Source organism: Anabrus simplex, chromosome 1, assembly GCF_040414725.1.
Source record: "Anabrus simplex isolate iqAnaSimp1 chromosome 1, ASM4041472v1, whole genome shotgun sequence".
Lineage (NCBI taxonomy): Eukaryota > Metazoa > Arthropoda > Insecta > Orthoptera > Tettigoniidae > Anabrus > Anabrus simplex.
This window is the reverse complement of record NC_090265.1, coordinates 519,746,627-519,773,239: the sequence shown is the minus strand read 5'-3', so window position 1 is coordinate 519,773,239 and position 26,613 is coordinate 519,746,627. Positions and strand designations below refer to the sequence as shown.

Sequence of the window (26,613 nt, the reverse complement as noted above, 5' to 3'; positions counted from 1 at the left end):
CTTGCAAGGTCAGGAACTACAGTATGTGCGCGCTGCTTGCAAGGTCAAGAACTATGTGCGCACTGCTTGCAAGGTCAAGAACTACAGTATGTGCGCGCTACTTGCAAGGTCAAGAACTATGTGCGCGCTACTTGCAAGGTCAAGAACCATGTGCGCGCTGCTTGCAAGGTCAAGAACTATGTGCGCGCTGCTTGCAAGGTCAAGAACCATGTGCGCGCTACTTGCAAGGTCAAGAACTACAGTATGTGCGCGCTACTTGCAAGGTCAAGAACTATGTGCGCGCTACTTGCAAGGTCAAGAACTACAGTATGTGCACGCTACTTGCAAGGTCAAGAACTACAGTATGTGCACGCTGCTTGCAAGGTCAAGAACCATGTGCGCGCTGCTTGCAAGGTCAAGAACCATGTGCGCGCTGCTTGCCAAGGTCAAGAACCATGTGCACGCTACTTGCAAGGTCAAGAACTATGTGCACGCTGCTTGCAAGGTCAAGAACCATGTGCGCGCTACTTGCAAGGTCAAGAACCATGTGCGCGCTACTTGCAAGGTCAAGAACCATGTGCGCGCTGCTTGCCAAGGTCAAGAACCATGTGCACTCTACTTGCAAGGTCAAGAACTATGTGCACGCTGCTTGCAAGGTCAAGAACCATGTGCGCGCTACTTGCAAGGTCAAGAACCATGTGCGCGCTGCTTGCAAAGTCAAGAACTATGTGCGCGCTACTTGCAAGGTCAAGAATTATGTGCGCGCTGCTTGCAAGGTCAAGAACTATGTGCACGCTGCTTGCAAGGTCAAGAACCATGTGCGCGCTGCTTGCAAGGTCAAGAACTATGTGCGCGCTACTTGCAAGGTCAAGAAATATGTGCGTGCTGCTTGCAAGGTCAAGAACTATGTGCGCGCTGCTTGCAAGGTCAAGAACCATGTGTGCGCTGCTTGCAAGGTCAAGAACTATGTGCGCGCTACTTGCAAGGTCAAGAACCATGTGCGCGCTGCTTGCCAAAGTCAAGAACCATGTGCGCGCTACTTGCAAGGTCAAGAACTATGTGCGCGCTAATTGCAAGGTCAAGAACTACAGTATGTGCGCGCTGCTTGCAAGGTCAAGAACTATGTGCGCGCTACTTGCAAGGTCAAGAACTACAGTATGTGCGCGCTACTTGCAAGGTCAAGAACCATGAGCGCGCTGCTTGCCAAAGTCAAGAACCATGTGCGCGCTGCTTGCAAGGTCAAGAACTATGTGCGCGCTACTTGCAAGGTCAAGAACTATGTGCGCGCTACTTGCAAGGTCAAGAACTATGTGCGCGCTGCTTGCAAGGTCAAGAACTATGTGTGCGCTACTTGCCAATGTCAAGAACCATGTGCGCGCTGCTTGCCAAAGTCAAGAACCATGTGCGCGCTGCTTGCAAGGTCAAGAACTATGTGCGCGCTACTTGCAAGGTCAAGAACCATGTGCGCGCTACTTGCAAGGTCAAGAACTACAGTATGTGCGCGCTGCTTGCAAGGTCAAGAACTATGTGCGAGCTACTTGCAAGGTCAAGAACTACAGTATGTGTGCGCTACTTGCAAGGTCAAGAACTATGTGCGCGCTGCTTGCAAGGTCAAGAACTATGTGCGCGCTACTTGCAAGGACAAGAACCATGTGCGCGCTACTTGCAAGGTCAAGAACTACAGTATGTGCACGCTGCTTGCAAGGTCAAGAACTATGTGCGCGCTACTTGCAAGGTCAAGAACTATGTGCGCGCTACTTGCAAGGTCAAGAACTATGTGCGCGCTACTTGCAAGGTCAAGAACTATGTTCGCGCTGCTTGCAAGGTCAAGAACCATGTGCGCGCTGCTTGCAAGGTCAAGAACTATGTGCGCGCTACTTGCAAGGTCAAGAACTATGTGCGCGCTAATTGCAAGGTCAAGAACAATGTGCGCGCTACTTGCAAGGTCAAAAACTACAGTATGTGCGCGCTGCTTGCAAGGTTAAGAACCATGTGCGCGCTACTTGCAAGGTCAAGAACTACAGTATGTGCGCGCTGCTTGCAAGGTCAAGAACTATGTGCGCGCTGCTTGCAAGGTCAAGAACTATGTGCGCGCTACTTGCAAGGTCAAGAACTATGTGCGCGCTACTTGCAAGGTCAAGAACTATGTAAGCGCTACTTGCAAGGTCAAGAACTACAGTATGTTCGCGCTACTTGCAAGGTCAAGAACTACAGTATGTGCGCGCTGCTTGCAAGGTCAAGAACTACAGTATGTGCGCGCTACTTGCAAGGTCAAGGACTACAGTATGTGCGCGCTACTTGCAAGGTCAAGAACTACAGTATGTGCGCGCTGCTTGCAAGGTCAAGAACTATGTGCGCGCTGCTTGCAAGGTCAAGAACTACAGTATGTGCGCGCTACTTGCAAGGTCAAGAACTATGTGCGCGCTGCTTGCAAGGTCAAGAACTATGTGCGCGCTACTTGCAAGGTCAGGAACTACAGTATGTGCGCGCTGCTTGCAAGGTCAAGAACTATGTGCGCGCTGCTTGCAAGGTCAAGAACTACAGTATGTGCGCGCTACTTGCAAGGTCAAGAACTATGTGCACGCTACTTGCAAGGTCAAGAACTATGTGCGCGCTACTTGCAAGGTCAAGAACCATGTGCGCGCTGCTTGCAAGGTCAAGAACTATGTGCGCGCTGCTTGCAAGGTCAAGAACCATGTGCGCGCTACTTGCAAGGTCAAGAACTACAGTATGTGCGCGCTACTTGCAAGGTCAAGAACTACAGTATGTGCGCGCTACTTGCAAGGTCAAGAACTACAGTATGTGCGCGCTACTTGCAAGGTTAAGAACTATGTGCGCGCTACTTGCAAGGTCAAGAACTACAGTATGTGCACGCTACTTGCAAGGTCAAGAACTACAGTATGTGCACGCTGCTTGCAAGGTCAAGAACCATGTGCGCGCTGCTTGCAAGGTCAAGAACCATGTGCGCGCTGCTTGCCAAGGTCAAGAACCATGTGCACGCTACTTGCAAGGTCAAGAACTATGTGCACGCTGCTTGCAAGGTCAAGAACCATGTGCGCGCTACTTGCAAGGTCAAGAACCATGTGCGCGCTACTTGCAAGGTCAAGAACCATGTGCGCGCTGCTTGCCAAGGTCAAGAACCATGTGCACTCTACTTGCAAGGTCAAGAACTATGTGCACGCTGCTTGCAAGGTCAAGAACCATGTGCGCGCTACTTGCATGGTCAAGAACCATGTGCGCGCTGCTTGCAAGGTCAAGAACTATGTGCGCGCTACTTGCAAGGTCAAGAATTATGTGCGCGCTGCTTGCAAGGTCAAGAACTATGTGCACGCTGCTTGCAAGGTCAAGAACCATGTGCGCGCTGCTTGCAAGGTCAAGAACTATGTGCGCGCTACTTGCAAGGTCAAGAAATATGTGCGCGCTGCTTGCAAGGTCAAGAACTATGTGCGCGCTGCTTGCAAGGTCAAGAACCATGTGTGCGCTGCTTGCAAGGTCAAGAACTATGTGCGCGCTGCTTGCAAGGTCAAGAACCATGTGCGTGCTGCTTGCCAAGGTCAAGAACCATGTGCACGCTACTTGCAAGGTCAAGAACTATGTGCACGCTGCTTGCCAAGGTCAGGAACTATGTGCACGCTGCTTGCAAGGCAAGAACCATGTGCGCGCTGCTTGCAAGGTCAAGGAATATGTGCGCGCTACTTGCAAGGTCAAGAACTATGTGCGCGCTGCTTGCAAGGTCAAGAACTATGTGCGCGCTACTTTCAAGGTCAAGAACTATGTGCGCGCTACTTGCAAGGTCAAGAACCATGTGCGCGCTGCTTGCCAAGGTCAAGAACCATGTGCGCGCTGCTTGCAAGGTCAAGAACTATGTGCGCGCTGCTTGCAAGGTCAAGAACCATGTGCGCGCTGCTTGCCAAGGTCAAGAACCATGTGCACGCTACTTGCAAGGTCAAGAACTATGTGCACGCTGCTTGCAAGGTCAAGAACTATGTGCACGCTGCTTGCAAGGTCAAGAACTATGTGCACGCTGCTTGCAAGGTCAAGAACCTTGTGCGCGCTGCTTGCCAAGGTCAAGAACCATGTGCACGCTACTTGCAAGGTCAAGAACTATGTGCACGCTGCTTGCAAGGCCAAGAACCATGTGCGCGCTGCTTGCCAAGGTCAAGAACCATGTGCACGCTACTTGCAAGGTCAAGAACCATGTGCGCGCTACTTGCAAGGTCAAGAACCATGTGCGCGCTGCTTGCCAAGGTCAAGAACTATGTGCACGCTGCTTGCAAGGTCAAGGACTATGTGCACGCTGCTTGCCAAGGTCAAGAACCATGTGCATTCTACTTGCAAGGTCAAGAACTATGTGCGCGCTGCTTGCCAAGGTCAAGAACTATGTGCGCGCTGCTTGCAAGGTCAAGAACTATGTGCACGCTACTTGCAAGGTCAAGAACCATGTGCGCGCTGCTTGCCAAGGTCAAGAACTATGTGCGCGCTGCTTGCAAGGTCAAGAACTATGTGCGCGCTGCTTGCCAAGGTCAAGAACTATGTGCTCGCTGCTTCCCAAGGTCAAGAACTATGTGCGCGCTTCTTGCCAAGGTCAAGAACTATGTGCGCGCTGCTTGCCAAGGTCAATAACTATGTGCGCGCCTCCCATACTGCAGCTTATGTCACGGATAGTGTAAACGCCGCTTCGACGGCCTTAGTTTATATGAGACACCTGTACTATGAACATCTTCTTAAACCTAATATAATGCTTTATAAAATCAGCGATATTCTTTCTATTAAAATTTTTATCTTATTGTACATACTTCATCCTGTTTGATTGAATTTGTCCAGTTATTGTAAGAATTTCTAAACATTACGAATCCACATCAAAACATTGCCTCTTTTGAAGCAGTCATGCAGTTTGTTCCATAAGTTGTCGCAAGTATGCCACCAGCGTTAGGATCGTTGCCTTGCCGTAAGTGTACGAAGACATCCAACTAGCACAGCAACTGCACTGGTTCGAAACCTCGCAGCAGCCTCTGATTCACACATCTCCGGCAGGCTGTGTATCGTCTGCTTCGATAGGTTGCTCTATACACTTAGCGACTCACCAGATTCATTCCCTTCACACAAAGGACTCATCGAATGTGGACCCAGGAACAGTAGGGTAGTGTCCTGTTCAAGGATTAGTCGCGGTTTTGCCGGAGAGAGAATCTCGCCGTCTGTTCATCTGGCGCGCTCCTGGGACACGTTACAATCTTGCCAATATTGTAGAAAGGGCCAGTGTTCTCGTCTAGAGCGGCTTCATGTTAGGAGCAAGTACCCCACTGCATATGTTTCCTAAGGGTAATTTGAGGAGTACCGTTTATATGGGTAACATCCTGCAATAGTATGTGTGGATTTTTCGTGGTGCATGTCGACTGGGTGCTATCTGATGGATGATAATGCCCGCCCACGCAGGGCTGGCCTGGTGGACAACACGGCCAGTGCTACCCACTGTTCACGTCTAACTTTCCTGTATGCCTGGTATCACTAACAATGTGTCACGAGTCAAATTCTTGCCATGTTTCTCCGTGGTTCTGGAAGATTCCTTAACTTACAGACATGAGTGTAGTTACACGACAATCACATATATTTCAGACGCAACTTTATTTCCGGTGGCTTAACATTCATGAGCTAGGAAAATAATAAGGAAATAAACCATAACAGAGGCGAGATTTTTAAACATTAGTAGGCTAGAACGCACACTTCAGAACTTACGTAGCAGAAAGAGTCGCCTAGTCCACACTGTATACCCTGAGTGGCCAAAAGTCACGGAAAGAGGTGTTCGATTAGAAAATGTGCCGTGTATGATCCTTGAGCCTTGCGGCTAGCTGCGGCGTAGCTCGGCAGTCCGCCAGAGACACTACTGTCGTGAAGATGGCAACACGTCACGAGTCAACCGGCTTTGAACGTGGAATGATCATGGCGCACGGCACATGGGTCATAGCATTGCGGAGATTACATGCGAATACGGGTTTTCGTGGTCAACAGTGTCGAGGGTGAATCTTCAATATGGCAGAGAGAATGTTACCACCCGCGTAAACCGCCGGACGGGAAGACCACAGGTGTTTAATGAACGGACATCACGTCGCCTCCGCAGAACCATACTGGGCGCTCGGCGGGCTACTGTGAGTCAGATCACCACCCAGTTGAATGTAAGGAGTCAGGAAGCCATTTCTACCAGGACTTCAAGAAGGCAACTGCACGGCATTTCGTGTCCCATTGCTGACACCTCGACACAGAGCTCAATGACGTGCATATGCCCGCGAACATCAGCAATGGGCCATGGAACAGTGGCGGCATGTGATATAGTTCGATAAATCACGATTCCAGTTGTATCGAGTGATTGGCGCGTGAGAGTGTGGGATATGCCCCATGACGCTGTGGATCCTGCGTATCAACAAGGTTGTGCCCGGCGAGAGGTGGCTCGTTTATGGTCTGGGAAGCTTTCTCATCGGTCGCAATTAGGACCCATTGTCCGGCTACAGGGAGCGCTGACAGGTGCACTTTACACTATAAATTGAGGATAGTTATGTCCACCTTTTCAATACAAAAACAATGTGAGGTCATTAACACATCACATATTTATTACCTCACATTGTTTTTGTATTGAAAAGGTGGACATAACTATCCTCAATTTATAGTGTAAATCTAAATTCAATACGGACCAAAATGAAGTTCTTAACTTTAAATAGGTGCACTTTACGTGGACATTCTTTCAGACCATCTACATCCCTTTCTGGCCCTAGAGAATCCTGATGCAGTTGCCGTGTTTTAGCAGGACAATGCGCCATATCACCGCTCTGTGGTGGCACGCAGGTGGATGGAGGAGCGCTCCAGTGAAGTTACGACCATGGATTGGCCCTCCAGATCCCCCGAACTTAATCCAGTCGAGCATTTATGGAATGCTGTCGATGCTGGTGTACGCCCCATGAACCCCGCACGAACTACACGAGAGCAATTGTAGGTACCAGTACAAGATGGGTGGATCCAGATCCCTCCAGCACGACTCCAACACCTTGTATTACTGCCGCTTTTAGGGCTCGTGAAGGAGCAACTCATTATTAACATCACATTCAGTGTCTTCCCATGAATTTTGGCCACTCAGTGTATATTTAAGAGAGTTGCTTAGCTTTTAGGTGTGCTGATAGGCCGTACTCCTAATATTTATGCAGATTTCACTGCAGGAACCAGTGTGCGGGGTGGAAGACACATGTTGCCAACTTAGATAAGTTTACATTCTAACGCTTTACTGCTTAAAAATCCAGGCTCTAAACAAGATCCGCACGAATCGCCAGAGAGCTACAAATCCGCAAGAAAACTAAACCACTGTCGTGATGTCTTAATGAAATCACCAGATTTTATTATATATTTATGGACATCCGTTGTTCGGAAATGATTCTGTTATTATTGTTATTATTTAAATAGAATATATCTAATGTTGTATGACTGTCTTATGCTTCTGACTTGTACTGTACGGTATCAGAGTACGGTACGCCTCATTCTTGTCCAGTATAAATCACGTTTTTCTTCTAGGAGAAAAATGGCGAGACATGAGGGCAACACTAAGTCCAGCCTTCACATCCAGCAAAATGAAGAACATGTTTCACTTAATGAACCAGTGTGGGCAGCAGCTGGGAGATTACCTTCACAGGGAGATTAGCAAACAGGAACCAGGTAAGAAAATCGAATTTGTAACTTTATCCATCATCGTACTAGATTGTCATCCAGTTAGTCTGGTGGGTGATTTAAGGAACTCAACGTCAGGTCATACAACTGAATAAAGAAGAAAATTCAAATTCTCTCCTTGAGCTATTAAAAATAGTTTTGTGTGACTTCCCCACTTCATCTATAGAAGAATGCTTGCATGATATCTAAAATGATCATGGCCCATCTGTCCACCTGTGTTGAATCGGGACGTATGTAACTCGTCCATAGATAAGCGTTAGCTAGTTGTAAAAGAAGAGGGTTGACGTGCGGTGCGGGGACTGTGTTGAGTACATGTCTGTCTGAAAACACCGACCAGCACTACACAAATTATCGAACATAGGCTGCTTGTAACATCTGGACCAGGGCCTCTCAAACGCCCAAAATCTCACGCGTGCAAATCGAGGCGCAAGAGCTCCGTGCACTGGGCATCGGTCCCGCTCGGCTCGGCTCGGACCAATGCTTCGTCTCTGGGCTACTCAGCTAAGCTAGGCTAAGCTCGGCTCTACTCAGTTCAACTCAGCGCTACGGAGCAAGTGGTGAAGAGGGAGACAGGGGGAGCGAGCGAGACAGGCATGTGGAAAGAGGGAGTAAGCGCTATTGCTCCAAATCGAGGAGTGGGGGGTCTGTACTCTGGTCAACCAAGCGAAGTCGTCTTTTGCACCGTGCACAGTGCATGCACCCTGAGAGGCCCTGATCTAGACGATAGCGAACCTATGACACGCGTACCACTAGACGACACGAGAACACCACTACTGTGGCACGTCATACAACCAGTGTTACCAACTCAGCGAATTTTCCGCCAGATTTGGCGGATTTTAAAATGCAACAGTGGATAAAAATTCCATTTAGCGGACTCGGATTTTTTGACGGATTTTCGAACTTCTTTTAGCGATTTTCAGCGGTAACAATATCACCTTTCATCACCAGGAGAAAAATAATATAGAACTTAGTACGGCATAATAGTCTACTTACTTCTATTGTATTGAACTTATGCTGCATACTACCAGTCGTTTTCTAGACCAACTCTAGCCCACAGCCTCAGTCAGTATTTGTTACAATCGTTACTGTACTATTGATGAGACGAGTAGTGTCGTGTTTGATAACGTGTTTCTTTTGTCATCAGGTTCTATTTGATACGTCAGTATGTCGAAGAAAAGGTTAAAAAGTAGTCATATTTCGTAAAGAGTTAAGAGACTAGTTGGTTGAGCTTCTCAGTGATCTCAAATACGGACGGTGCGTCTATTGGCAGTGCAATATAAATGCGAAATTGTTTTACATTAATTCTTTCTGCACTTGTCAAAAACAATGAAAACAGTATTGAACGTGAAAATGCTTTCGAAATAGATTTGACAATTTCCGTATTATCTTTGCTGCTGTGAACTGCCAGCATATTCTTTGAAAAAGAATAGTACCATGTGGCATCATATGAAACCACAGGACCTCAACTCAGCACATCTGCTTCAGAGCATATAGTGCGCGGAGGAGAAGATGATGAACTCCTGTTCTGCAGCTGGCGAGTGTTGAGTTAATCTCTTATTAAAACAGCTGGAATGTGCTATTTTGCTTCAGTTCGAAATTTAGCTTAATTTAGCGGATTTTCAACTAAAATTTACCGGAGAAAAGATTTATGGGTTGGCAACACTGCATACAACATACCAACATTTGGTAATGTTTTAACATGTAAGAAATACGCCGTCCGCCTCTGTGGTGTAGTGGTTAGGGTGATTAGTCGCCACTCCCGAAGACCCGGGTTCGATTCCCGTCTCTGCCACGAAATTTGAAAAATGGTACGAGGACTAGAAGGTGGTCCACTCAGCCTCGGGAGGTCAACAGAGTAGAGATGGGTTCGATTCCCACCTCAGCCGTCCTGAAAGTTTTCCGTGGCTTCCCACTTCTCCTCCACGGCCGCTTCCTTCCCTCTTCATTGTCTATCCCTTCCCGTCTTCCCATCACCCCGCAAGGCCCCTCTTCAGCATAGCAGGTGAGGCCGCCTGGGCGAGGTACTAATCATCCTTCCCAGTTGTATCGCCCGACCCAGACTCTGAAGCTCCAGGATACTGCCCTTGAGGTGGTAGAGGTGGGATCCCTCGCTGAGTCCGAGGGAAAAACACCAAGTCTGGAAGATAAACAGATAAAGAGGAAGAAGAAGAAATACGCCGAAAATCTAGCATAACAGCGTGTTTTAACATTACATTTTAATAAAGAAGTATGTCTCAATTAACTGTATGGCCGAATGTTTACAAATGTTATTAGGTTATAGAAAAAATATACCTTGTTCTTAAAAAGTACCTGTTTTTAAAATATTTTCAGTAATGTTTGCAAAATAAAATCTTGAAACATTCAGTCGAATGGATTAATAGGTAACTCAATATTCCTTCCTTCCTTCCTTCCTTCCTTCCTTCCTTCCTTCCTTCCTTCCTTCCTTCCTTCCTTTCTTTCTTTCTTTCTTTCTTTCTTTCTTTCTTAATCTGTTTATCCTCCAGGATTTTTTTTTCTGACTCAGCGAGGGATCCAACCTCTATGGCCTCAAGTGCAGTATCCTGGAGTATGAGACTTTTGGGTCGGGGGATAAAAATGAGAAGGAGGACCATTACCTCGCCCAGGGGCATTCTGATGGGAGGAGGGATGAGAAGATCGGAAGGGATGGATAAGGAAGAGGAAAGGAAGCGGCCGTAGCCTTAAGTTATATACCATCCCGGCATTTTCCTGGTGGAGAAGTGGGAACCATAGAAAACCACTTCGAAGATGGCTGAGGTGGGAATCGAAGTACCCTCTACTCAGTTGACCTCCCGAGGCTGAGTGGACTCCGTTCCAGTATTAAAATTTCGTGGCAGAGTTGGGAATCGAACCCGGGCCATCAGGAGTGGTAGCTAATCACACTACACCACAGAGACGGACATTAATGTCTGTCTAATACCTAAATGAAGTGAAATGAGGGGTTTGATGATGATTTTAAAGGAAAATAAACGATGACACAGTAGACAGTAAAAAGTGATAAACAAGATCCTAACTTACAACCTAGTCGGTAAAAGTGATAAACAAGATCTTAACTTACAACCTAGTCGGTAAAAGTGATAAACAAGATCTTAACTTACAACCTAGTCGGTAAAGTGATAAACAAGATGTTAACTTACAACCTAGTCTGTAAAAGTGATAAACAAGATATTAACTTACAACCTAGTCGGTAAAAGTGATAAGCAAGATCTTAACTTACAACCTAGTCGGTAAAAGTGATAAGCAAGATCTTAACTTACAACCTAGTCGGTAAAAGTGATAAACAAGATCTTAACTTACAACCTAGCCGGTAAAAGTGATAAACAAGATCTTAACTTAAACCCAGCCGGTAAAAGTGATAAACAAGACCTTAACTTACAGCCTAGTCGGTAAAAGTGATAAGCAAGATCTTAACTTACAACCTAGTCTGTAAAAGTGATCTTAACTTACAACCTAGTCGGTAAAAGTGATAAACAAGATCTTAACTTACAACCTAGTCTGTAAAAGTGATAAACAAGATCTTAACTTACAACCTAGTCGGTAAAAGTGATAAACAAGATCTTAACTTACAACCTAGTCTGTAAAAGTGATAAACAAGATATTAACTTACAACCTAGTCTGTAAAAGTGATAAACAAGATCTTAACTTACAACCTAGTCGGTAAAAGTGATAAACAAGATCTTAACTTACAACCTAGCCGGTAAAAGTGATAAACAAGATCTTAACTTACAACCTAGCCGGTAAAAGTGATAAACAAGATCTTAACTTACAACCTAGTCGGTAAAAGTGATAAACAAGATCTTAACTTACAACCTAGTCTGTAAAAGTGATAAACAAGATATTAACTTACAACCTAGTCTGTAAAAGTGATAAACAAGATCTTAACTTACAACCTAGTCGGTAAAAGTGATAAACAAGATTTTAACTTACAACCTAGCCGGTAAAAGTGATAAACAAGATCTTAACTTACAACCTAGCCGGTAAAAGTGATAAACAAGATCTTAACTTACAACCTAGTCGGTAAAAGTGATAAACAAGATCTTAACTTAAACCCAGCCGGTAAAAGTGATAAACAAGACCTTAACTTACAGCCTAGTCGGTAAACGCTTGCTGTCCATGATCTAGAGGGTACTTCCTCATTTCATGCAATTACACCTTCGTTTAAGATTATATATTTTAAATTAATATAGGAATCTTACATTCAATGATCATCTACCTTATCTTATCTTATTTTGCCAGTACTATTCCTTAACTGAATTGATTTCAATACCAATCTTGGGGACTGATGACTTCATTGATTAGTCCCTTCGCTTCATCATCACCATCAGCAGCAGCATGTTGTTCAATATTTGAAGATAAACCAACAGAGATTTAATAATAGAAACCAAAATACATCCTGTGCTGGCGCGTGCGAATGACCTCAGTAACATTTAGATCATTTCTGGTCGAGTAAAAGACCCACAAAAATCAGACAAAATATTTCATTCGGAAGACTTCTCATTTTTCCCCATTGATAATTTTTTATGATCAGAAAAGCCAAAATGTCCTTTGTGATAGACCGTCATAAGCACAACATTCACACGCACTGTGAATATTTAGTTGATATTTGGTTGGTTCCAGATTGTGTCCTCCGATATGAAGCAGAGTTAAATTGATACCCAATTATTTAATACTTTGAAATTAAACCCATGGATAATAATAATAATCATAATAATCATAATAAAAATAATAAATAATTAAAAATAACATTTTGCTACGAAGGTTAAATAATACTTATGTCTGTGATTTTACTTGAACGTTTATTTGTAATGCTATCTAAGAAGAAGAATTACGGCCTATTTTACGAGGACCTTATGGCCGGATGTATTTTCTGGATGTAGGTTAAATGCCAATTTACTTCGTTCTGACTCTTTTGACGCTAAAGGTAAGCGACATTTCAGAGTTGTTTAAATTGTTAAGGTGACCATGATATGAGATAATTAAACTTGGTCACACAGCGTCATCGGTGAAACATTACCATATAAACTGTGGCAAGTGAAATCAACTGTACATTTAGCATTATTTAGTCGTTTGAATGACAGGTGCGGTCAGTATCTTAGAAGAAAACATAACAGTCAGATTGGTACGTGACTGTATTGCTCTGTGTAAATAGTATAGGTTAGATATGATAGGGTGTCATCTCTTTGAGGAGAGTATTTAGATGGTAGAATTAGGATAAAAGATGCTTGTATGATTCCTTCTCGGATCATTTAGTTTGTTTAAGTGTCAACGTGGGAGGATTCACCCCCACTATAATGTAAATTAATGAAAAAATATGAGGTCAGTAACCTTAGGGAAGGAAGGTGGCTTGGTTTCTTCTTTTGAAACAATATTTCACTTACAGTATCGAAGTAAATTGCAACTGGATAATTAAATCACTGGATAGACCTCTGTAAACTGTAAATAAATAAGACTGCAAATGTAAAACTTTCGACTTTAATGAATTTCCTTAGTAACTGTAGTAAAATAACTGCGAATCATGCAGACCCTATCGGGTAAAATTTAGTGTGTAAAATGTTAATGTTAGGCAAGACTGTTCAGCTGATCTAAAGGAATAATAAATTGACTCACAGAATCCATGTATGCAATATTATACAGTGATCATAAGTGCTCATGAGTATTTACAACTTGCTCATATACAAATCATACAGGCTATAGCAAGCTTGTATTCAGTTCATATCCAGCTCAGGTCGATTATGTAATGTAATAATTGGATGTAATTGTGTTTGAGTATCCATCCGATACCAGGTCATGAAAGGTCAGTGGAGGCCATATGTACTTTTATGCTAATTTAGATAACAGTAATATAGCACGGAGCAGTAAACTCCCAAACTGAGTTGTGTTCTAAGGAAAGTCCTGTCATTTATTGGAGCAGTTTCGTTTCATACATTTAGATGTAACTTTAACTTTCAATCTAATATTAAAGATAACTTTAACACTGCTCAGAGTTATCTTATGTAACGATTACTGTATTTGACATTTTAAAATTAATTATAACTAACGTTACGTCAATCATTTAATCTATATTGCACACCTTTGGTGTTACCAAACAATTTCAAATTAGTTAATCGTTTTAATTGATGGTGATCTGGTAAGAGTATGTAGTTGAGAGATATACGGAGAAGTGTTGATTATGCGTAAACTAACTATTGGTTGTTGTTCTACAATTTGAGTAAATTTAATGATTTTGATGTCCACTTAAACTTTTAGGAATTTAAATTAATTTCACCTTTTATAATAAATTAATTAGTTAGAAATATAATCTGGCCCATTCTTATTTAGTAGCAATAGAATCCGTAGTATATTTGATTCCCTTATGTATGAACTTACGAAGACGAATCTCGGACTGATCGCGCCCCAAGCAGATGAGAGTCTCCGAGCGGTAAGTATATTTTATTACAGAGCGCCGCGGCAGAACCCTAGACCAGATTACCGCCGCTTCAGCGTTTCCAAGGGTACAATATTTCATTTCACTAATTTTATTTCCATTTTAATTTATACCTAGACGTTATTTAAAGTGGTTTATGAAGAGCGATATCAATGGTATTTCCTGAAGCTAATATGCATCTTATTTTGCGTATTATTAGAGAAAACACCACAAAGTTGAGGGAGAATGTAAAGCACCGTACTCCGAGTACGGTGTTCAATCAGACATGTTTTTTTCTAGTAGTATGTGAGGTGAGTTCAATGGGCATTTGAACAACTAGTTGCACATTGCTCACAAGATATCTGGTACCAATTTCCACCTATTATCCACGCGATTTTCAATTCACATTTCTTATGCTTCCTTCATATGCAAAGAAGGTTAGTGTAATTTTTATCCCATTACGGTTGTCTTCTCCTGTTCCAGGTAAACCATACGTTCTGGAGATGAAGGACCTCTTCACGCGCTTCACCAATGATGTCATCGCTACGTCAGCTTTTGGGGTACAAGTGGACTCTTTAAAAGAGAAAAATAATCACTTTTATACCATGGGGAAGACGCTTAATGACTTTTCTGGAACAAAATTTTTCAAACTTATGGGTCTTATGATGTTTCCCAAACTGATGGAGGTAAGAATTCATACAGATGGTTGGTTAAATTTGGATTTCTAAGCCGCGTTTACAGTTCTGGGGAAATGACTACTATTCTAGTGACAAAAATAGTTACTACTGTATGTAAACCGTGGGACAACACTGGCGGGCTTTTTACTAACCCAATCAGCAATGCTCACCCCTATATTTTGCTGTGCTTCGCATAGTCTTGCGCACTACCTCAATGGAAACATGAGGTGGAAAGCTAGTAGTACAGATAGGGAAGCTGCATTGCCTTGCTTTTCCTTGAGTGTTCAATGTGTGTTTAATTAGGAGTCTAGTTTATAGATGACCAGTTTCATTCCTTTCCCCGTCATGTCTCCTCTTGTATAAAGTAAATAAATATTATAATGCTACTAATATTACATACTAAAAGGATGTACACAATTGCTGAAGTGTTTTCTGGCAATCATCTTAAAGGTATTGATGGTGAAGAAGTTCAACGTGCGTTCTACTATCAAGAATTGTAGAAAGCAAAACATCCCAACGACTATCTAGTTGAAAAAGTGCTACGTAAGAAAGGAGACCAAGTTTATGTCAAGTGGTCTGGGTTCGATTGTTCTCACAATACATGTGCGGCGAAACAACAACATTACAGAAACTCTGTACAGGATGTCTCCCAATTTGGTCACTGTTACTATTAAATAAAATCGTTACTGAAAGCCCTACAATTGAAATCGACTTCTGTTATTGTCAAGGAGATTATATCACCAAGAAATTTTCCAAGCACAACACTGAACCTTGGACACTGCTTGAAATAGCTCTTGCAATTTCAGATGGGTACAAAGAAATTTGGAAAAATAGAGAACCTATGGATGGTTCAAACATGAGTTGGATGACCTTCAGCTGGAAAGAATATATCAGTATGGAAATAGATTTAAACTGTTTATAGGACCATTAGAAATTGTTACAATTTTCGCTTACATAAATGAACAGACTAATCCTTATTACATCCATTATCTCAGTGATGAATGGCCATCCAACAACACGAACCACTCAAAATCAAACTCTGTCTACCATAAATTATTTACATGAATTTGGATATCTATCAGCAGTAAATGAAAAAAAATTCAAAATTAAATTTAACGAATCAAAAACAATCTATAAAATTATTTCAACAGTACTACGATCTTGAAGTTACTGGAGAACTAGACCAAGCAACATTAGAATTAACCAACAGTCCGAGATGTGGTGTTCCGGACGATGAAATATATTTCAGCACCTGAAAATACAAATGGAACAATAAAGATATTAAACGGCATTATGCTTCAGTTAGTCAGCAAGTACTAGGATTACCTGAAGCTGCTTTTAAAACGTGGCAAAAACATGCTGATCTACAATTTGAAAACGATATACGGAATCCAGATATCGTTATTTCTAACTAGCGAGGATATCCACATCGAAATTTAAAATAAATGGTGGACAATGTTCTGATATATTTGATGGTAAAGGATGAATACTGGCTCACGCAAATTACCCAAATAGCGTTATTTCACCCATAGAAATTCATATCGATCAAGGTAAAATTGGTACTTAAACATTGATTCCAATACACCACAAGGTCAGATTATGATGATGATGATGATGATGATGATGATGATGATGCTTGTTGTTTAAAGGGGCCTAACATCGAAGGTCATCGGCCCCAAGTTCAGATTAATCTCTATGCTGTTTCGCTACACGAAATCGGACATGCATTAGGAATAACACATTCAAATAATCAAGATGCCATCATGTACGCGTACAATAAAAATTAAATAGAATTACACCAAGATGATATCCTTGCTATTCAAAGTTTATATGTAAAAGCTAACAACCGTAATGAACCAGAAAACATACACCACCACCCGAATTACCAAATACTGAGCCTAAACTGTGTGATTTGAACGTAAACACATTTTTAATCGTCATATGTACATATTTTATGAAAAATGGTTCTGGAATTTCGATCTCGATAATTCTAAAGCTATTAAAAAATACGCGTTTCCAGCTCATTACCGATTGATTGACATTCTTGCCTCAAGATTTCAAAAACATTACGGCCGTTTATCAAAGATCGCCTGGTGAGATTGTCACGATTATCAACAACCGGATTTTACATGATGGATTATCCGAGTTTAATGTTGGCGAATGGTTACCCAAAAACTATGTCCATGTACATTAGAATATTTGGCCAGATACAAAAATCCATACGGCTCTGAACACTTATTCGGGTCATTCATTTATTTTCTACAATGACTCATTTTTTCAGAAACTGATGTGTTCTTTTAAGCCTAAACGTCACGAAATAATTTCAGAAAGATCCCCCGATTTGCCTCCAGCTATGGATTCTACGTTTCGGTACATCAATGATAAGTTGTATTTGCTGAAAGACAGGACCGCGTACGAGTACGAGTTCACAAATTCGTTAGTGAAAGCAGGAATATTTGATCTCGCGTTGTTTGACATATATTGCCCGAAACATTCTTCTTTCTTTATAGTAATTTGATAAATGTTGTGGCTCAGTGTCGTCTAATTTTTACTATATAAATGGTGTTGTACACTGTCTTAAGAGAACTAGAAAAAAATAAAATTAACTACAACTTGAATGAAGAAACAACAAAAGTGTTCTTCAGTAATGATACCGAATTTATGGCACACAACTTTCATATCGAAAACTTTTACAGAAATATTTTTTTCAAAATTTGAATACCCAGTAACTCAACGCGAGGATTATTATGGTTAGAAAACTTCTGTCGGGATGCGTGAGCACATTATTGATGTATATTTCAATACTGAACATGAATATATTAAATTTGAATTCTTTGAAGCTTAGCTTATTTTTATCTATATAAATGACATTGTTCCGTGTCTAGTATGAATTAGAAAATTTCAACATCGACTACAAGTTAGATGAAAGATGATTCCTTTCCCGCCCTTAGCACCCGAAACCGCCCGCCTCTTCACTTTGTCTTCCGGTCCTTAACGCCCGCAAGCGCCTGGCTGCATTATCTGCACATGTCTGCGGTCTATGCGATAGTTTTATAATTTTTCGCGAGTGAGTTGTTTATAAGGCATTTATGAACACGCAGAACAATCTACAAGTCTTAGGAAATAAAAGAATAGCTATAATCTGTCTTTACGTTGCCTAGGCAAAGGTCTGAACTTCCGCGAGCGCGGGACAACTGTTTTGTTCGTAAACATGGTGGGATTGAATACTGCAGATATTGAAACTGAGCTAAATATAGGCAAAGAAAGTGACACGGAATCGATGAGTAAAGATGGAAGTGAATTTTTAGTTAGTGAAGAACATATGAACGAAGGTAATTTTAGTGATAACAGTGATATGAGTGAAAACCGATATCGAGAAATCGGATCTGATGGTGATGCTGCGGCAATTCAGGTAACACAAACATTTCGTTACTCAGAATGATTGTAGAAATGATGTCGAACATGTCCCTAATTTGGAAACAGTATTATGAGAAATAGATTGTTTTTTGTGTATGTTAGGAGGAGACGAACTATACAGTGACATAGCCAATTGCATATATAGCAATCGAGCATTCAAGCAGGCACATTCTGATAAAAATAGATACAGTATGGAAAGACACTTGCCCAGAGGAAATAAAATCTTATATACTTGGGCATTATTCCACTTCAAAAATCACGTGATTATTGGTTTAGAGGGATTCAGACAACATGACAATTTGACAAATCCAGCCTATCTTTGTGTCGTGTAACACTAGTATTGGGGGAGGGGAATGGATTTGAACCAAGAACCTTATGACTCTTTAAATAAAGAAATAGATATAATGGCTTATTTTCTAATAATAGTGGACATTTGAATACATTGTGATCAGTAGTTTTTATTGCATTTAACTTTTCTGAAACAATGCACTCTGATTCAATTTTTCCTAAATAACAGTTTGAAACCTGGAAGTAATCGGTGTGAAAACGTGGGCGGGAAAGGGTTATTCTTTGCCAAAGAGAATAAATTAGTATGCACTATACACATTAATAACTATACTGATGGTGATTTTTCTATATTCAAAGATTTTTCTATGTTGCCGAATGACACGACTATAATGGGTGTATTGATGTCTGTGGAAACGGTCAGTGCGTTGTCAATTTTTATTTCGCCAGTGATAATGAATACACAAGAACTGAGTTGTATTTCTAAATAAATTTAAAATTTGTATTTTATTCTACTTCCAAGTGCTTCATTAAACAACTTTCTCTTATTCTTGCTTGCAGCATACCCACAATTCTGAAGATGTTGCTCAAATACTTTCCTATATACTTGATCCTTTTGTGGGTATGACTGATAACAGTTTTGAATAATTTCAATAATTTCTTCTTTGTTTATGCCATTTAAGATAAATTTGTCTACAGCTTTGTTGTTTATTTTAATGACGAGTTCTTGAGAAATTTCCAAGTACTTAATTTTTGGCACTGGAGATAAAATATTATCAAATAGTTTTTCTGACACTTCATCACTGTTCAACTGTAGTTCGCTAAAAATCGAATTAGATGACTAGTCAACAAAATAATTAAAATAATAATTCATATCTTCGAAAGTCATATTGCACAATTCTTTTTCTTCTATTCTATTTTACTTGAAACTGGATTTAGAAAGGCCTTCAATAGCTGGATAACTGATGCACTCTCGAATATAGGCGTTTTTAAATTTTATATCAGGTTGTTCTCCAGTGCTGTACGTCGCTAACCTTTGCTTAATTAATGTTTCTTGGTACCTCAAACTTTAAATAAATGGTCTTTCTGAAGTATGTCTGTAACCACGATGAAAATAAGATCCTGTAGTTAAATTTTCGATTTTTTTAACAAGTTTTCTTCTTTTAATTCTAAACGAGTTGTTCTTTTTGTTTTTCTTTTATTTATATTTTCTTTAATACGTAGTGACTATGTTTTTCATTTGATTGCAGAACGTCTTTAGTAACCCACCTCCTCAATGTTTTTAGCTTCTTCTTTTTCGAAGCCAATATAAGGGAATACAAGCCGGATTCGTTGATAAATATTGCAGATTTTTCATTCCTCTTAACCATCCAAATCGGGGGTTTAAAATGTCTAAGGTAATTTTATGTTTTTCATCAATACGCTTGAAAGCCTTTTCTGTTTTCGAGTATACTAATTTTTCAGCAACTTCTTTTCCTTTAAACCATGGATTATTTCCGTTATCAGTAATTACTTCTTTGCTATTATAGACGAACTTACTATTTTTGGTATCCGTAATTTGCTCTATTTATAGAGGAAAAAAATATTAAGAGAAAAATAAACCTGAATCTTTTTTAAAAACTGTGTTGGATTACTTATTTGAAGTGGTGAGTGAATCACTCGCCTTTAAATATGGATGATTTTTCATTACTTCTTAAGGGCGTCTGGCAGACCCCCTTTAATTTAATGTCTTTCGTGTACATTATTTATGTCCTGAATTAATTTTTGTTGTGTGCAATTACCTTTTACATTGAAATAATTTCTAAGAAACTCATTATAATAACTCAGACCTTCCTTCATTCTGTGATATAAATTTATAGTTTTGGCATCATCATCTAGTGTCAAGAGTGGTTCACAGCTTGGACGCCTATCTTCAATAAAATGCAATAGTCTTTGAATTGCTTTAGCTTGAGTTCGAATGACATAATAATTTAATAATATTCAGAGTCGTCATCAAATAATTTTAAAAGTCCAAACATTGGTCTTAATTGCGGGTTTCTTGTTGACGGTACAACATTTGGAATCACAGCATTAATTAGGCTACCTCTCTCGTTTAAGGCATCTTCTCCAAGAGACACAGTACCTCTTAAAATCTCGATTTTTTTCGTCAAAAGTTATATTTAAAATTTCCAAGCGGGTTATTTTACCTTGATAAAACTCCTTAATATCTCTCATGATTTCTTTTCTAATATTATGTTCACCATGTTTTCAAATTGACGTCAACACTTCTTCATACACCCAATCTTGAAAAATCTTCTTCAAAAAGCACTTTTGAATTCATAACTAAACAATAGAGTCCAGATTCATTAATACATTTCGTTGTGTTTTGCACATAATTGGGTAGCGCCGTTTCAGAACTATCATAAGATTAATAGGCCTTGCAGTATTTTTGTTTTACACGATCTTGAATAACCTTTTGAGGGCGTTCATATTCCAAAATGTCAGCGAAATGATTTGCATAAAACCAAGGTTTATTATTTTCACCCATAATGACAGTCACTCGTTTGCCATTGTAAACAAGCTGGTTATTTTCAATATACATAACTTGCTCCATTTATTTGGAAATTTTTAGGGGTGACTTTATATAGTATGAAAAGCCTCTACTGGCCGAAATATTCTTAAATTTTCACGGTCCGGCCTCCCTACAACTGCAACTCCGGTCTTCAGATGTGAAGGGCGGCTATCACTTAATATTCTAAATTTTCACAGAAGTTTTTGTCTAATAAATGGAAAATTCTTCTGTAGTTATCTGCCCCTTGTGCAACCAAGAAAAGAAATTCACTAAGAAATCAAAATAACTAAGCAGCAAAATGTACCATCGAAAAGAAGGTGCTATGAGTGTATGAAAAGAAAACAAAAATAATATAGAAAACAGCATTTAGAACACATAAAAGAACTCGAACATGACTGGAAGGAGAAAAAACATTTACTTGTCCACAGTGCGAAAAAGCGGTTAGAAATAGAAACAGATATATTCACAATTTCGGTTAGCGGCCTCCAAGAGAACGGTTTTAAATTTCACCAGCAATTATATTTGCTAAGAGTTTTCAAAAGTCTACTACCAAAACTGCAGAGCAAAATTATCTGAGAAAGTTGAATGCGTCTGCGGCGAAATTATTTCCATATGTAGTTTGAAAAACCATCTGAAAGTACCTTACAATGAAAAAAATATTGCATAAATTTTACATAATTATTTTAACTCAAAAATATTCTTCTGAATTTTATTTCTAATAAACGGAGAACTTGAGCACCCTCAAAGTAGTCGAGTTAAAATCTCAAGCTAAGAATTTGCCGCGTCAAGGTTACTCTAGCCTTAATAAATCTCAACTTACTAATCTCATCAGTAACAATGACCTCTCGTCAAACAGACCCACTATAAAATAACTTAAAGTTATTTGCAAGTCTACGGGTATCAAAAGCTATTCTAAACTTAAAAAATCAGAACCTATTGAACAAGTAGAAAATGTTTATAGGCAGAATAGAGAAGCGATTGAGGAGTTGCCATTTTCTAATCTAGATAACCATGAAATATATATTCTAGAACCAACATCCTTAAAAGATGTTTTTCCTTATTCTACTGGGGTACTTGGAAGGCAAAGGAACAGAATAACTCACAGAAATGTTGAAATTGAAAAAGCGTTTCAGAGTAGGTTACAGACACTCAACTTTGAAAATAATTTGAATATTTTAGGCCCTAAAGACTTCATGATTTCGGTAAAGTCGTCTGTAGTTCATACAGTAAAATAAAGTCTGAAAAATGCATCGTGGTGTACGAGTTAACATGTTATTATTCTTTGAGTAAAAAAGACTGATGGGCGTGGGGAATTTCAGTTCCAGTCCTACAACTATACTGTAGCCAATAACATCGATCTTAAATAATTATATCGAGTTGGAAAGAAACAAATAACTGCGTGAATGGATTATTTTGCAGCTAACCCTCGGGATGGTTCTGACTGAGTTCTAGATAAAGTGAATAGCTTGCAGTTGGCTGTAAATAGATACAATCGTTTTCACGCAGCCATATGTAATTAAAGATAAGAAGGCTGTAATTAATATTGTAAATGATGATCAAAAATGTTTCGCGCGGTCTTTGTCATCGGCACTAAAACCTGCAGATCGAAACAAATGTAAAAATACAAACAGACCAAGCTACTATAGAGATAAAAAGGAAGAAATTGATAAAAGAACTACCCGGTTACAATTAATAACATTCCAAAATTGAACGCTAACTTCAAGTATCCTTTAATGTTTATGCTTACGATAACGACGAAGATGAGTGTAAAATATATCCCATAAAATTACAAAGAAAAGTAAAACTCACCTTAATTTGCTATACATCAAAATAAAGTCAACTCCCATTATTGTTGTGTAAAAAATTTATCTCGTTCAGTTTCCGTTCAGAAAAATAATCATCAACACAAAATATTTACATACGATATGTGCTTACAGCATTTTAATTCTCAATAAAACTGAGAGCCTATGAAAATGACTGCTCCACTAATGAGCCAGTTAGAGTTGAAATTCCAATGAAAGGTGAAAAATAAAATTTAAAAATTACCAGTGCACTATGAAAGTTCCATTTACATTCTATTTAGATTTTGAGACTTTTCTAAAGAAGATACTGGACTGTAGTCCAGACCCTAAATTTATAAACAAATATGAATTGATGAAAAAATATGGAATACTGGCGGAACAAGACATAGATTCTGGTTTGTACTAAGAAATACTTCGAAAAAGATACCAGCTAACTGATTACCAACTCAACAACGTTGAACTAAAATTATAAAATCATGTCTTACTCAATGAATTAGAAAAAACGTAAACATTAGGGCTTTTGCTACTGTATCAAGTATACTTATGGTGATTACGAAGCGCCATTAGTTTACTGAGACACAAACCCGCATCAAAACTTGGTAGAATTGATTTTCTGTATTTACAGATAGAGCCAATGAAGCCTTTAACACCACAAGAACAATCCTTGTATGCGAAATCATAAAAGTTCACCTTATGTGAATCTCTGTAGGCTACACAGACAAGAATAAGGAAGTCTGTCACCATGATCATTTTACCGGTCAATTTATAGTTCCTTTATGCAATGCTTGAAAGAAACTTATTTCTGGTAGACCAAGTAGATTTGGTAGCTCGGAAGGGAGTTTACCCCCATGATTATATGGATAATTGGAGTAAATTTGATGAAACTCAGCTTCCAGCAAAAAAGAATTCTACTGTCAGTTAATTGAAGAAGACCTAAGCTATGAGGATTACAAACATGGAAAACTTGTCTGAGAAAATTTTGATAATCAATACCTGGGTGAATATCATGTCTTGTATCTCAAAACTGATGTTTTGCTCCTAGCTGATGTATTTGAGAATTTTAGGGAAACCCGCATGGAAGCGTACGAATTACGCACGATTACAACATGATTTAACGTCTCCAGCTTTATTCGCCCACACACTTGCAGCTGTAAGAAGTGCTTTTGTACTCAAATAATCCAGAGCAAGGGCACAAGGCTAAGAGATATTGCCAGACTGAGTGGCGACCTCTAAATAAAATAGAATTACTTAAGTCAGCTATATAGAATAGTATGCGTCAGATGAAACTAGTTGCCACTGTTTGGCTGTTTCTTTCAGTTCAGCAGTTTCCATACTGTGCAGAATTTTCATTTAATACATAAGTTTTTTAAAAATTCTTCCTCTACTACGAAAATAAGTTGTATCCGTTCAGTTCGTAAATATTGAAAGTTTTACCCCTTAAATCTGGGTCAGAGACGCTCAATTTCCATCTCCCTTAGAGTGAAGGAAAATAACATAGATTAATCTATGACATAACATTTTCACTTGGGTTTGGAGATTTCCCGTCACTGGGAAAATAATTTATACCCGTGGCATTTCGTCTCCCTTTGGGAAAATTTTGGAGCAAATAAAATACGATGATATATTTTTATATCGTTTTCCCATATAAAAACATAGGGTTTTGGAATGTGGGGCAGTATGAGCATTATACATCTCCTGATGCTGTCCCTTGTGTGTGACCAGCCACTTTCCATCTTTAGGGGTAGTACAATTTAAAACGCTAACTTCTACGCCTAGTGGCATTTTAAGTGCAAACATAGCTTAAAACAACGCTAGTGCCAAGATTCATACTCATCATATACCCTCTCCCGACTTCATTACTTAATAAGGACGGCGTAATCCTTAAAAATTCTGAATACACATTTATCGGCCAGGAAAATTCAATCTTACGATTTCTTTACTCTTCAAATATTTTAGGACTAGGCTTGTTTGAAAATATAGTGCTTAGGAGGACGAGTTGCTTACCAGGTGGTGTGGTGGAATAGACTAATGCGTATAGATGACATTATGCGTGATCGGATCGTCGTTAGATTTTAGGCCCGGCCACAGTCAGCGCCAGGTGGGCCAGGAGATGAATGTCACTCGTAGCGTCATTTCACAGCAGTGGAGAACAATCCACAATAAAGGATACATTGAACGCTAGTATGTGTAAGGTGGACAACGCACTGCAACCCAGCGTCAAGATCGTTTACCTTGCCTTAAGTTCCAGAAGACTTCCAACCAGCTCAGCAGCTGCATTGACTAGAAACCTCGCAGCAGCTTCTGGGCCACATATTTTCCGTCAGATATCACCGGCTTCGACAGGTTGCCCTGTATGATCGGCGACCGGGCAGATGCATTCTCCTCACGAAAAGACAACCGCGTGACTCATCGGTGAGCCTGGAGTGTGACTCTCGCCGTCTAGCGCGCCGCTGGGACACGTTACAACTGGACAGCGCCAGTGTTCACGCCTGAGGCGGCATCGTGTTAGGAGCACGTACACACTCCATGTGTTTCCTAGTGGTACTGTGACGGGAGTTGTCTGTAGGGATGATCCAGAGTATCAGGAGCCGTTCCTTGTGCATCCTGTATTGCCATGCGATGCGTGCGAAGTCATCGCACACCTTATTAACGTTCGGTATGCCACCGTCGGAGGAACACCACACACGGCCAGTGCCACCCATTGTCCATGTCTGGCTTTCCTATATGCCTGATATCAGAAACACTGGTGTCACGAGTCAAATTGTTGCCAGGGCATCTTTTAGTTCACACGCTATCACCATGCCCCATATTTTTTGTGGATCTGGAGGTTCCCTTAACATTGTGTACATTATGAAGCTATGCGCTTGAACTGACTCCTCGGTGGAGTATTGTGTAAGCCGAGTGGCGCAGGATGGGCCACCTAAGAGAATAATGGACTCAGTTCCGGAGTGTAAAGGAAGCAGTAGACCTGAGTGACACTCAGTTTTGACGCCAGAGTGCTGCCTTTCTGGGCTAAAGTAGATGAGTTCGATTTTTTTAATCCGGAGATAGGGCCGATGACCTTCGATGTTAGGCCCCTTTAAACAACAAGCATCATCATCATCATCATCATCATCATCATCATCATCAATTCGGAGATATTTGAAGCTGTTGAATTACACAAGCCTCGTGTCAAATGATTTACTGGCACGTGAATGAAATTCCCCGGGACAAATTTCTAGTACCTAGGTGTAAGTAAAGTTCTAAATTATAGTTAGTGGGACGTATTATTATTATTATTATTATTATTATTATTATTATTATTATTATTATTATTATTATTATTATTATTATTATTATTATTATTATTAGTGAATTTGGGATAATTTAGAGAGAAGAGCCGTAGGAGAAGGATTCACAGTGCCAGTTGCAATTGAAGGATGGCCGAAGCACTTAGTTCAAACACTGAGAACTGCTAACCGAATACTGAGATATGATGATGATGATAACAAACAGTCGTAATCGAGTAGGTTTGTCTTCCAGGCAGGATGCCTCTTCATCTATGCGTCCGGAGGTGACTATACAGTCCAATGCGGAGTTACACAATTTGCCACAGTGATGACAGGTAGTCCCAGGTGGAGCAGTCATGTTATTTCTATGTCTCTTCAGCACTTATTTTTCTTTCCTACGTTGCCTCTTGTCATTCGCTGTACGTCGGCGGTTTTCTTCAAAAGATAGTTGCCGTAATGAACTATTGATCTCCAGGATGAGCGGTCTTTTAAAGAATATATTTTTGAC

The 26,613-nt window shown here is 40.3% G+C and overlaps 1 protein-coding gene across 1 annotated transcript in view; it reads left to right on the top strand.

Annotated features, from left to right (window-relative positions):
- Positions 1-26,613, top strand: part of LOC137496935 (cytochrome P450 9e2-like) — a 63,660-nt gene that overhangs the window by 11,930 nt on the left and 25,117 nt on the right. Inside the window, exons 2-3 of the mRNA XM_068225047.1 lie at positions 7,531-7,671; positions 14,588-14,790. Of these exons, the coding sequence (XP_068081148.1) occupies positions 7,531-7,671; positions 14,588-14,790 (344 nt within the window). The remainder of the gene's footprint in view (positions 1-7,530; positions 7,672-14,587; positions 14,791-26,613) is intronic.